The sequence below is a fragment of the Mesoplodon bidens genome, assembly GCF_964165515.1.
Source record: "Mesoplodon bidens genome assembly, chromosome: 6".
Classification (NCBI taxonomy): Eukaryota; Metazoa; Chordata; class Mammalia; order Artiodactyla; family Ziphiidae; genus Mesoplodon; species Mesoplodon bidens.
In genome coordinates, this window is record NC_138162.1 from 7,521,880 (window position 1) to 7,535,056 (window position 13,177).

General features: G+C 51.2%; 1 protein-coding gene across 8 annotated transcripts in view; it reads right to left on the minus strand.

Moving 5' to 3' along the window:
• Nucleotides 1–13,177, minus strand: part of ODF2 (outer dense fiber of sperm tails 2) — a gene marked incomplete at its 5' end in the record, with an annotated part of 31,825 nt that overhangs the window by 10,601 nt on the left and 8,047 nt on the right. For 7 of the 8 annotated variants that reach the window (XM_081237778.1, XM_081237776.1, XM_081237775.1 and 4 more), the window contains 9 exons: nucleotides 1,088–1,197; nucleotides 1,721–1,906; nucleotides 2,571–2,687; nucleotides 2,810–2,881; nucleotides 3,960–4,031; nucleotides 7,386–7,517; nucleotides 8,078–8,207; nucleotides 8,982–9,142; nucleotides 10,049–10,219. In XM_081237778.1, coding sequence (XP_081093904.1) covers nucleotides 1,088–1,197; nucleotides 1,721–1,906; nucleotides 2,571–2,687; nucleotides 2,810–2,881; nucleotides 3,960–4,031; nucleotides 7,386–7,517; nucleotides 8,078–8,207; nucleotides 8,982–9,142; nucleotides 10,049–10,219 — 1,151 coding nt within the window. The remainder of the gene's footprint in view (nucleotides 1–1,087; nucleotides 1,198–1,720; nucleotides 1,907–2,570; nucleotides 2,688–2,809; nucleotides 2,882–3,959; nucleotides 4,032–7,385; nucleotides 7,518–8,077; nucleotides 8,208–8,981; nucleotides 9,143–10,048; nucleotides 10,220–13,177) is intronic. The other variant, XM_081237777.1, reaches the window with a different exon arrangement.

Below are 13,177 nucleotides of genomic sequence, written 5' to 3' on the forward strand. Positions count from 1 at the left end.
GGTGCGCAGGCTTCTCATTGCGGTGGCTTCTCTTGTTGCGGAGCACGGGCTCTAGGCACACAGGCTTCAGTAGTTGTGGCACGCGGGCTCAGGAGCCGTGGCTCGCGGGCTCTAGAGCGCAGGCTCAGTAGTTGTGGCGCACGGGCTTAGTTGCTCCGCGGCATGTGGGATCTTCCCGGGCCAGGGCTCGAACCCGTGTCCCCTGCATTGGCAGGCGGATTCTTAACCACTGCACCACCAGGGAAGTCCAATGCATTTGGGGTTTTTTTGTTTTTTTTTTGTGGTATGCGGGCCTCTCACTGTTGTGGCCTCTCCCGTTGCGGAGCACAGGCTCCGGACGCGCAGGCCAGTGGCCATGGCTCACGGGCCCAGCCGCTCCATGGCATGTGGGATCTTCCCAGACTGGGGCACGAACCCATGTCCCCTGCATCGGCAGGCGGACTCTCAACCACTGCGCCACCAGGGAAGCCCCATTTGTTTTTTTTTTACTGCTGTAACCTTCAAGGCCAACACATAGCCTGTTATATAGTAGATGCTCGATAAGTATCTTTAAATGAATGATCACATGACTATAGCTGACTCTGAGAATGGTCACTGTTGACAGTTCACCAGTGGCAAGAAAGGTATGAGTTCAGTCACCTTCAACTTGAGGCCACCTTTGCCCCCTGCTCCCAGGCCATACCTCTGACCTACTGACTGGTGGACAAAACGACTGAGAGAAGACAGAGGGATTACCAGCTGCCCCGTGCACCAAGGACAGGAAGGAGGATACCAGCATGCCTGTGCCCATTTCCCATGCCATGCAGACTGGGGCCCAGCTCAAGCCCAGGTGTGAGCAGAGAAGGCCCCTGCATAGTGCCTGCCGGGGGGTAGGACGCTGGGGCAGGGGCTGGAGCCAGGACCCAGGGTCCAACCAGAAGGCCCACCCCAGGGCCGCCCACAGCTCAGTCCAATGCAGCCCCTGACCAGAGGAGACCAGATGGCAGCCGTGTGAGCGACGTGAGCTGGCGCGGGTTGCCTGGCGCCGTGCACTGGCACACCCCCCTCCTCCCATCGGCCCACACGCCCTCTCCTAACACAGACGTACTCGTTCAGGACAATAATTTCCAGCTCGAGGTCCCCCTTGTCTTTCACAACTTGGTTGTAGCGGCTCCTCCATGATTCCAGAGTGGATAAAGCTTCAGCAACATAAAGATCCTGGGAACATGGGACAGAAGGGCCCATCAGCCTGGTGTCACTGCTGAAACCAAGCGAGCTGGGAGTCCCCCCAGGTCACCCTTCACCCTGATAACTTCAACCTCACTCCTGCAACTCCTTCCTAGAAGCACTGAGAGTGAAGCGGGAGCCCAGCTGTTGCTTTTCAGTTTCCAGCATCCCATGCACCGTGACTGCAAATCCTTCCTTAACCGTCATTCCCACCCACAATATGGATGTGGTTAAAATGTCCCACAAACCCTCCACTTGTCTCCAGCCAGCTGCCCACCCCCATCGTCATCCTTTTACCCATTTACTGCCCCCCCGCCTCTCCCTCCACCCAGCAGCCAGCAGTCCTCCCAGCTCGTTCACCCCTTCCACGGCCATCTTCCTCTCCGTTCGCCCGCCTGCCCGGCCACCTCTATTCAGCTTTTCACCTCTCCCTGCTCAAAGCAGCCATCCGCCGGCAGCCAACCCGCCCCCGACCCTTCACCCTCGGCCAGCCCTTCTCGGGGAGGCCCGCTACCTTGTCAGCAAGCTGCAGATGCAACTGCTCAGCGTACTCCTCACTCTTCTCAGCTCGTTCTTTCTGGGCTCGGATGGCCCTCTTCAGGGACTCTTTGTCTCGTTCTCCCTTCTGCTTCAGTTCCTTCAGCTGCTCCATCATGGCCTCCACTTCCGCCTTATGCTGGTTTCCGCTGCGCTCCAGGTTCTGGGAGAGGACGGCCCGGGGGCAGGTGCGGGGAGAGGGACAAGGATGAGGGAGAGACAGAGGAGAGAGACAAGGAAGGCCGGGAAAGGGCAAGGCAGAGAGTAGAGGTGAGAGGGGACGAGCAAAAAGAAGGGATGAGGGAGAGAGAAACCAGGTCAGCTGTGTGGAGGCTTAAAGGTCCCCCAGGGCAGAGCAGAGACGAAGGCCCCTCCCAGCTCTCCGCAGCACCCCTCCCATTACTGAACACACTGGGGTCTTAGTGTGAAGACAGAGCTCTTCTGCAATCCTTCCTTGAACTCAGCATAGTGGTCAGAGATATTCCTCAGTCACTCAGCAGAGCTGTGACCTCAGCAGGTCCCTGGCTCAAAGATGCAAGCTGCATTTGAGCCCACCCCCTGCCCCATGGGTAGTTATGAGAACTGAAGGCCTAAGGGATTAAGTGATTGGCTCAGGAGCATGGCACCCAATTGGTCACTGCTGGGAAGGGCACCCAAGACCCTCAGGGTCCACTGCTCTTGCCACTGGCTCAGAGTGCTTTGGCAACAGCGGCCCCGTAAACCTTTAGGGCAAAGCCTTCCTGAGCGTGAGAGCCTTGGCCAGGCCACTGCCCTTCGACTGCCAGGCCCCGCCCCCTCCCTTCCCCACCTGTGGGGCCGGCAGGTACCTTGATCTGCATGCACAGGCGACTGTTCTCTGCCTCTTTGCACCGAAGCTGTGCCTGCAAATGCCCACGCATGGTCTCCATGGACTTCGAAAGCTCAGATGCTGTCTTCGCTTGAGCCTTCGGAGAAGACGGAGAAAGTGGCAGAGCCGGGGTTTGAACCTAGCTGTCCGACTCCAGAACGCACTCTACCCACTAAGCTCTGCTGGCCCATATCAAGGAGCAACTGCTGGGGACAGTACCTTCTCACATTGTATTTCCTGGAGGAGCTCTTCCACCTCCTTGTCTTTGTCTTGCAGCAGTAATAGCAGGCGCTGGAGAGGGCACACACTGTCATGAGCTCCCTGCGGAGGGTGAGGAGGCCCCGCCCAGGGAGGACAAACACTCCTGTGAGTGCCTGGCCACTGGGCTCAAGTCCCAAATACATCGGCCCATGTCACAGAGACCCTAGCAGGAAGCACCTAACATCTGAATCACAATTTTTTACAACAATTGAAAATAATGTTAGTTGTGGGACACACTGAAACACAGACACACGAAACACTAAGGAAGCCCCATAATCCCCCACCCAGAGATAACCATTGTTAGCACACATTAACAAGTCAGATACCTAGTTTGCTCTATAACCACATTTACCATAGTGTGATTCAATCTTCTATATCTTTTGAAAAAGCACTTTAACGTTTCAATTTACGGATGTATCATAATTTGATAAGGCTCTCGAGCGGGGAATGCAGGTTTAGGCATTATCGCCACGACCGTTGAATCCCCTACAGCGACGTTCGGCCAGGCACCGAGGGCCAAGGGCCAAACCTCGGGAACCATGGTCTCTGTTTCTTTCTTTCTCTTGGACACTCCCAACAGGCATTAATACATCAAAGGCTCCAAAAGGTACTGTAGTTAAGCAGCTGGTTTAACTTGCCATTCAGGCTGGGCAGTAGTTCCCCAAATTTATTTGGCCATGGATCAACCCCCCTTTTGTTTCTTGTACCCATTAACACCTTGAGGAACTCAGGGTTCTATGGAACAGACTTTGGAACAGGCTGCCTTGGGAGAGATTCCTTGGGAGAATTGGAATTGTTGAGTCAACAGGTCTGTACCATAATACAAATAAGGAAATTCAGGGGACAGACTCTGATGATTTACAAATCCATCACTGTCATCACCACCCCTCATGCTGATGTCCAACTTGGTGGTTCAAGCTCTCGAGTGATTGACTAGACAAGCCCGGTGGGGCAGGAGGGACGGGGATATGTGTTTCATGATTTCACAGGTCATGAAACTAAGACCCAAAGAAAAGTCAGAGCGGGGCTCCAGCCCTCCTGCCGCCACTCAGCACCTCTACGCCGTCGCCTATACCCCCTGGAGCAGGCAGGGGGAGCTGTGTGTTACCGCTTTCTCGGAGTCCGCCTCTGCCAGCCGTTTCAATAATGCTCCTTGTTGCTCCATCAGCTTTTCGGAATCCTTCAAGGGAAGGCAGGGAAAGCCAACTCATTAGGCAATAAACTGAGATGTCTACATCCTCTAGGTCCTGTTCCTTTTCCAAAAATTATATTTCTAATGATAGAAGTAGTAAATTATATTCTCATTATAAAATATTTAATGAAACCGATAAAGCTGAAGTCCCCCTCATCCCCACCTCCAAACCCAGCCCTGCTGTTATGAGTTTGGATTGTCCTGCCCATCCTTTCTCTATGCATTTATACGTAGCTACACCTAGAGAAGTATCTTTTGGGGGATGAGGGGTGGGAAGGGATTAATGTGTAATTTTACCAAAATGATATCATACTGTATTTTTGTGTCACAACTGGATTTTTTAACAACAGTTTTATTGAGATATAAATTCAGATACAAGTCACCAATTTGAAATGTATCATTCAACGGTTTGTGGTATATTACATTATGATTTTTTTAATTGTGGTAAGATATAACAAACTTTGCCATTTTAAGTGTAAAATTCAGTGGCATATGGTACATTTCCACTATTGTGTAACCATCATTACCGTCTAGTTCCAGAGTTTTTTTATCACCCTAAAAGGAAACCTGCACCTGTCAAGCAGTCAGTCTCCATTTTCCTCTCCCCCCAGCTCCCCTCAAACCCCTAATCTGCTTTCTTTTTTAGGGGGCGGGCGCACCACACGGCTTGGAGGATCTTAGTTCCCAGACCAGGGACTGAACCCAGGCTCCAGCAGTGAAAGCGCTGAGTCCTAACCACTGGACCGCCAGGGAAATCCCCAACCCCTAATCTGCTTTCTGTCTCTAATATGCCGTGGCATTTTTTAACTTCTCCCCGTAACCTTTGGGCAATAAGGCGGTTCCCAGGTTTTGCAGCTGTAAACACTGCAGCAGTGGACATGTTGGGCACGTACTAAGTGTCTCTCCAGGATTGATACAAAGAGTAAGAATGGCTGGGCCCGAAGATCTGTGATTTGTGGCAGGTGACACGCCCTGCAAAATGCCTGCACTGACGCACACGGCCACAAGCAGGACGTGAGAACGCCGGGCAGTAGCCAGCCTCTGCCTGTTGCCAGTCTTGCCAGCATGAATCCTGCTGTTTCAGTTTGCATTTCCCTATTTATGCATATGCTTATTAGCCATTTAAGCTTCCTCTTCCCCGGACTGCCTGCTCACACCTTTGCCCACTCTCGCACAGGGCTGTGTCTTTGAACCGTCTCTATTCTTCCCAGTCACCTAAATAAAGTGTCCCTAGAAGAAGTCTCACCCCACTTTCCCTTTCAGTCCCACAGGTCACCTTCACAGGCTAAGAGAAAAGGGCTCCCTGGTCCCAAAGTTTCCCAGGGACCTAGGAACTGAGGGAAGACAGCATTTATGGGTTCTCTAGCAACAAGTGGAGGCAAAGAACATAGGATGAAAACCTAGGCCAGGGACCCAGAGCCTGAAGCTATTCTCACTGCCCCGACAGGCAATACCCTCTGAGCCTCCTGAGGACTCTACACAAACTAACACACCATCTCACCAAATCCCCCGCTCTAAGGAGCCAGGCACTATCACCACCCTCATTTCACAGATGAGGAGATTGAGGCTGGGAGAAGTGAGGTGAGCTGCCTGAGATCACACAGCCAGAAATGGCAGAGCTGGGCACTAAGCCAAAGGACTCCAGAGCCAGAGCATTCCCCCAGCACACTGAGCACTCCCCAGTAAGCACCGCAGCGGGGCTGTGGTCCTGAGGGCCACATGGGCGGGAGGAGGCGAGAGCCTGTACAGAACCTGGAACGCCTGCTGCGGTGGTAGTTTAAATTAGCTGACCCTTCACCTCCAACTGGAGATTCTGGGATTCTGGGATTGTAGGAGCTAAGAAGGCAAAAAGGGAAAAAACTGGCAGGAAGACGTTTTCTGAAGCCCCACCCCCCACCGCCCCCAGTCCCAGGACAAACAGCAGCGACAGCCACCATTTACCAAGTACCCACTGCATGCCAGGAGTACACACAGTCCTCATACACGCATCACCTCTAAGTCCCTCACAACCCCACATGGAAGATGCTATTCCCATTTTATAGGTGGGAAAACTGAAGCCCAGAGAGGTAAAAATCACCCACCCATGAACAGTGAGCTGGAAATGAAATAGATAAAACTATTTTAAGAGAATAATTTAGCTATAACGAGTAACATTCACAGAAATATATTCTGGAAACCCTCAAGTACACCAGGATAGTACAGATGAATGAGCAAAATAACACTTGTAAGAGCAAACAACCAAAAATTGTCTCCATCGACGGAAGAGTGGGTAAATAAGTTGTGGTATTGTCATAAAATGGAATAGAGCAGTGAAAATGAACTACCTTAGGCTTCAAGGATAAAAATGGACAGATCTCATAAAAACATTGATTGAAAAAAGCAAACTCAGAAGAAAACATATGGAACAATATCATTTATGTAAAGTTTGAAAACATGCTAAACAATACTATATGTTGCTTAGGGATACATATATAAGTGAAAAACTCTCAGATTCCAGATGAAGTTTCCCTCTGATGGGAAGGAGATGAGGTTATTGCCAAAGGAGACACCAAGAGGGATTTAACCATGTGGACAAGGTTTTGTTTGGAAAGCTGGATAGTGGGTACACTTTTACTTATTTTAAATATTAATTTTTAAACTAAAAACAAAGGAAGTTGACACTGTTTTTTAAAAAAAGTTAAACTAAAAAAAATATCATCTCATCAGGACAGGCTTTTTTTTTTTTTTTTTTTTGGCTGCGTCTCGAGGCTTGCGGGATCTTAGTTCCCCAACCAGGGATCGAACCCGCGCCCACGGCAGTGGAAGCACCAAGTCCTAACCACTAGACCGCCAGGGAATTCCCAGCATGGGCATTTTGAGACTCTCGGTATCCCTTTGGTTTTGAACCAAACAGGAAGAGAGCTGTTTATACTGTCAGTCTTTTCAGAGTCATTTGCTAACATAAAATATATTTCAGAGACCCCTTTTAAGAAAATAAAGTGATACCATACAATGTGTCCACCAGCCATTAAGCCGCCTGCTTCACCAAAACTCAGGTCTGGTCTCCTCCCCGCTTTGTCGCATGACCCCTGGTATGGGCTGAACCCCTCCCTGACTCTCCACTGCTCTTCTGACTTCCAAGGTCCTTCCTGTGCCACCTGGCCCACTTCAACAACAAAGACAGCACTCGTCTACCAGATGCCCAGCATTTCACATGAATGATTTCAGCAAATCTTTCTACGGCCCCCTCAGGTCAGGCAGGCACCAAGAATATTTTCTTTTTACAGACAGGAGCCTGCGGTGCTAGAGGGCTAGGGCTCCGGGTGAGCGCTGGGTAGGGGTGCGGCTAGGACCGCAGCTCACCTCTCTGCAGCGCTGTTCCTTCAGCAGTTCTCGGAGGGTGCGGTTGGTTTCCTCAAACGTGCTCAGCTTCTGCAGGAGAAGTTCCTTCTGCCTCGTTAGGGTGTTGATGTCCGTGCAGGTCATTTGCTTCTCCTGGAAGACAGCAGGCAGTCTTGCCAGGCACGGGTGGAGAAGGGAAGAGCTGGCACAGGGAGTCCCCATGGGGAGCTTAAGAGGTATTGGTGCCAGGCAGCCTGGGCAAGAAGAGCTGGGCAAAGGCAGGCTTCCCGGAGGAGGCAGATCTGGAAGCATGGGCAGGTTCTGAGCCTGCTGAGAATACCAGGTGGGGAAAAGGGCTGGAGAGCTCAGTGTGGGCGAGTGCAGTTAGGGCGGGTTTCTTGGACGAGGTGCGCTTCCTGGACGACAACATTTGGTGGCTGATACTGGCAGGAATCAGACACGTGCCTTGACTCACTGTGATCCCAGGAGACCCACGATGACATCTCAGAGGCCCTGGCTACCAAAGGTCAGCCTCAAAGGTCAGGCCCCAGAAGTGAGAAGAGGGGTGGGGGCCGAGGAGTTAAGTGTGCCCTGCCCTGGCCTGAAGATGTCATAAAGTCAGCATGACGACTGAGTAAAGACCCCGCCATGGTGTGCAGCTGCCCCCGCTCTGGGCCCAGCCCCGGCACTGGGCGGTTGGGCTGGCCACCTACCGTCTTCAGTTTCCCGATGGTGTCCTTCAGGGCCATGACTTCTTCGGCCGCGGCAGCCCCATCCATTTCAGCCTCCATCAGCTTGGACATGAGGCATTCCTTCTCCTGCTGGAGGTGTTTCTTCTGAAGCCTGGGCCCAGAAAGAATAGGGCTCTCTGAGCCCTCCCAGGCCCCTGCTCACCCCGAGGCTCACCTCACAATGCCCTGCGAGGCTCATCTCCTGGTCAGGGAACAGTGGGGGAGGGGGCAGGGATGGCCCTTCTGGCCCGAGTGGCCTTCTGGAAGGACACGTGGTCACCAGAGCAGGGCCTCCACACCGGGGGACATTATGCCACCTGCTTGTCTCTCAGACAGAAACCAGTGTCACCTCATCCCCCAGCCACTGCCATGGCCACCTAACTACCAGCTTCAGATCCGCTTTTGAGCCCTCCCCTCCACTCTCCCCATTGGAGCCAAGTCTGGTCACACCACTTCCTGCTTCGAAAACCCTGTGGCTCCCAACCGCCCTCGATGCAAACGCCCCGAAGTGGCCACCAAGAGCCGGCCTCTGCCAACCTCCGTGGGCCCCCTTCTCCTCGGCCCACCCTCTCCCCTTGCTCTGCCCGGCTTTTCATTTCTCAGTCGCAAACTCCTCCCGCCCTGGGGCCTTCCTGCAAGATGTTCCTGCTACCTGGCGTGTTTTCCTCCCCCGCACTCACCTGCCTAGCACCTGGCCATCCTGCCAGACTCCCGTTGTTTCCAGAAAGGCCTCCCTCATGCCCTCCCCCCGGACCTCTGCAGGGCCCTCTTCCCTGACCGGGAATCATGAGCGCGTTAGTGACTCTGCTGGACACTGTAACCCGGGCTAGGCTGGTGCTCGGGCAGTCCCGCAAGAGGGAAGGTGCCCAGGGCGGTACTGCCTTACACGGTGAAGTCCTTCTCCTCCTTGATGCGCTCGATGCTGTGCCGCAGCACCGTGTTCTCGTGCTCGGTCTCGGCCAGCTCTTGGGCCACCTCCTCCAGCTCCTCCTTGCGTTCCTCCAGGAATCTTTTGGCCAGCTGGCGCTCTCCCTTCTGCATCTTGACCTGTGCAGGGGCATGAAGGCAGGGGTCACTGAGGGGAGGGGCTCCTCTCCACCGCATCTCAAGGCCCGCTGCTTTGCACAAAGCGAGGGGCACCTCCGACTGAGCGCTCCATGCTACTGAGGTTCTTCAGGCGCAAGCTCAGTCAGTCGTCACAGAGACTCTGGACAGACACGATTCCTCTCACTTCCTCGTCACTGAGGAAAGGGAGCGAAGGGAGCCTGAGTGACAGAGCCAGGATACAAATGGTTGTTCAGCTGGCACACCACGGGAGGAGAGATGTCACAAAAAGTCCCCTGTCCCTCGGGCTGTGGAGAAAGGCGGGCCTGTTGCCAGGCAGCCACCAGCCGCAGGTTCTCCAAGAGGGCCCTGGGCCCCAGGCGCAGGGGAGGACTAAAGACACAGGCCCCATCAGCAGCTGCAGCACGGATTCCACGGCAGCTCCGCCAACTTCTTAGCTGGGGGCCTTGGACTTCCAGGTTGTTTCCAATTTCATTGCCACGTCCCACCCAAAGACACAGCCCAGCAACTGAGGACAAACTTCCTCTGCCTGTTTGGGGCATTGTTTTCTGTTTTTTTTTTAACTTTTGTATAAAATGGAAAACAGAGGCCCCAGTGTCCCAGTCACTTCATCTCCAAGACAGGGACAATAATGCCACCGGCTTCATTTACTGTTGTAAAAAATCAAATCAGGCCATCCATACAGAGCACCAGGCGAGGTCAGGGCCAGGCCTGGGCTAAGTGCTTGATGGAAAGGGATCTCAGGTTGCCCCGACTACCTCCCCAGGGGCACCTGAAACACTGGGAGGCCTGCAGAGGCAGCCTGGAAGGAGGTGTCCACCAGGAACTCACCTGGCAGTCCCAAGTGCCCCCGGGACACTGGCCAGCCCAGCCCCCTACCTCCCTCACCTCAGACTTGAGACAACCAACCGCGTTCATTAGACTGTCAATCTTCTTATCGTAACGGTTCATTTTACGGTGACCCGAGTTGTCATCTTCGGTAGAGAGGTCACTTAACCGCATCACTGAGGCCAGCTTTTCTGAAGATGGTGGCGTGATCCCCAGGCAGTGAGGTGGATTCTGATGTAGAGGAGGGAGAGACACATGAACTCATAAGGCAGAACTGCAACCATTGGTCCCACCATCCCTGGCTGTCCGCTGAGCAGGAAGAGCTAAAACTGCTAAAGGGCAAAACCACAGAGACCCCAAGGGGAAGGGCACACCGACCTTCTTGGTGGAACATTGCCTCATTACCTACCCTTGTTTTTATTTTATTTATTTATTTTTTTGCGGTACGCGGGCCTCTCACTGCTGTGGCCTCTCCCACCACAGAGCACAGACTCCGGACGCGCAGGCTCAGCGGCCATGGCTCACGGGCCCAGCCGCTCCGCGGCATGTGGGATCCTCCCGGACCGCGGCACGAACCCCTGCATCGGCAGGCGGACCCTCAACCACTGCGCCACCAGGGAAGCCCCCTACCCTTGTTTAAATGTTGTTTCTGAAGCTCTTCTAACATAGAAATAAAAAGCCCGTGTTACACAACTACTGAAGCCCGCGCGCCTAGAGCCCGTGCTCCGCAACAAGAGAAGCCACCGCAATGAGAAGCCCGCGCACCACAACGAACGAACGTTCGTTCGTTGTGGTGCGCGGGCTTCTCATTGCGGTGGCTTCTCTTGTTGCGGAGCACGGGCTCTAGGCGCGCGGGCTTCAGTAGTTGCGGCACGCGGGCTCAGTAGCCGTGGCTCGCGGGTTCTAGAGCGCAGACTCAGTAGTTGTGGCGTACGGGCTTAGTTGCTCCGCGGCATGTGGGATCTTCCCGGACCGGGGCTCAAACCCGTGTCCCCTGAATTGGCAGGTTGATTCTTAACCACTGAGCCACCAGGGACGTCCCCAGTGTCAAGTTTAAAAAGAAGGATCTAACAAATTGGCAAAAACTGTGATTTCCAAAGTTGGCAAAAGTTGGGGGCAGTAAATATTTTCATACACCTAGGGTAGACGTGAAATATGTCAAAAGTCTTTTAAATGAATATGAATACATGATAGTGGATAGTTGCAAAGGCAAACAAATCTTCTATAACAGGTATTTTAAGGACAAGTGGAGAAATTTAAATATTAACCAGATGTTATATGATTAAGAAATTAAGTTTAAAAAAAAATGACGTGAAGTTTTTAGGACTAATCGCTGTTATTTTGGTTATGGAGAAAATGTTATTAGAAATGCATACTGAATTATTTAGGGTTAAAATGGTATTTCTGGAAAATATTTACCTAAATACATCAGCATAAAAAATATTTTTTAAAATGCATGTGCCCCTCAGAGAAGTTTATGCAAAGCTGTATAATACTTTCAAGACTTCAAAAAGATATACTAATCTGGGGGCGAGTGTTTCCACGGTTTTTTTTGTTGTTGTTTTTTTAACTGTCTTTTAATTAATTAACTTATTTATTTGGTTGAACCGGGTCTTAGGTGCAGCAGGCGGGCTCCTTAGTTGTGGCAGGCAGGCTCCTTAGTTGCAGCTCACAGGCTCCTGAGTTGTGGCATGTGAACTCTTAGTTGCAGCACGTATGTGGCATCTAGTTCCCTGGCCAGGGATTGAACCGAGGCCCCTGCATTGGGAGTGCAGAGTCTTATCCCCTACACCACCAGGTAAGTCCCTCCATGGGATTTTGATATATTGAATTTGACTCTCTCATTCTATACATTTATTCCGTTGTATTAAGTAATTGCTATTTCTCATTGTTTGCACCGTTTTTTCCTTCTCGTAAGCTGAGGTGGCTAAACTTCTGTGCTAATTTCCAGGGAAAGATGATGGCTATCAGGAATAAAAGGAAGTGTTTTTTTAATTTTTATTTTTTTTAACATCTTTATTGGAGTATAATTGCTTTACAATGGTGTGTTAGCTTCTGCTTTATAACAAAGTGAATCAGCTATACATATACATATATCGCCATATCTCCTCCCTCTTGTGTCTCCCTCCCACCCTCCCCATCCCACCCCTCTAGGTGGTCACAAAGCACTGAGCTGATCTCCCTGTGCTATGCGGCTGCTTCCCACTAGCCGTCTATTTTACATTCGGTAGTGTATATATGTCCATGCCACTCTCTCACTTCATCCCAGCTTACCCTTCCCCTCCCAAAGGAAGTGTTTTATAAGGGTGTAAACTGTTATGTCAAACAAGTAGGACTCATAGGGTGCAATTTAAAAAATGTATGTGCCCTTTGTCCCAGCAATTCTATTTTTGAGGGATTTATCAAGAATATCTAAGAATGTGAATTAATATTTAAATTCAAGGCTAGGATATAGATAAATGTACAGAAAGATAGAATTGGTTAAATACTTAACAGTACACAAATGTACGCACAATGGAATAATGCCTTAAAAAAATAATGTGTGATATAAATATAGTCAAAATATGTGGAAAAAAGAACGTTACAACAATAAGTAAAATATAATCCCATTGTTACAAAAATCAAAAGAATGAGTCTATTTACAAAAAAAGACCCAGAAGTCTTGCACCTAGAAGTTACATGGGTCTTCTCAGGGTGGTGGAATTACAGATGATTTTTACTTTCTTCCTTGTGCTGATTTAGATTTTCTAATTTTTCAACAATGACTGTGCATTGCTTTTATAAGAAAAAGAGTTATTTTAATATATAAAAGAAGGGCAGGGGCTTCCCTGGTGGCGCAGCAGTTGAGAGTCCGCCTGCCGATGCAGGGGACACGGGTTCATGCCCCAGTCAGGGAAGATCCCACATGCCGCGGAGCGGCTGGGCCCATGAGCCACGGCCGCTGAGCCTGCGTGTCCGGAGCCTGTGCTCCGCAGGGGGAGAGGCCACAACAGTGAGAGGCCCGCGTACCGCAAAAAAAAAAAAAAGAAGGGCAATAGGAAAATGTATAGACAGTATGATTACAATTTGAAAAAAAAACTCCGCATAGGAAGAAGTGTTAATAAATGTACCGAAATATTAATAGTTTTAGGAGAGTGGTTACCCTTGGAGGTGGCAGTGACAAGAACAGGACCAGAGAGGAGCTTCTGG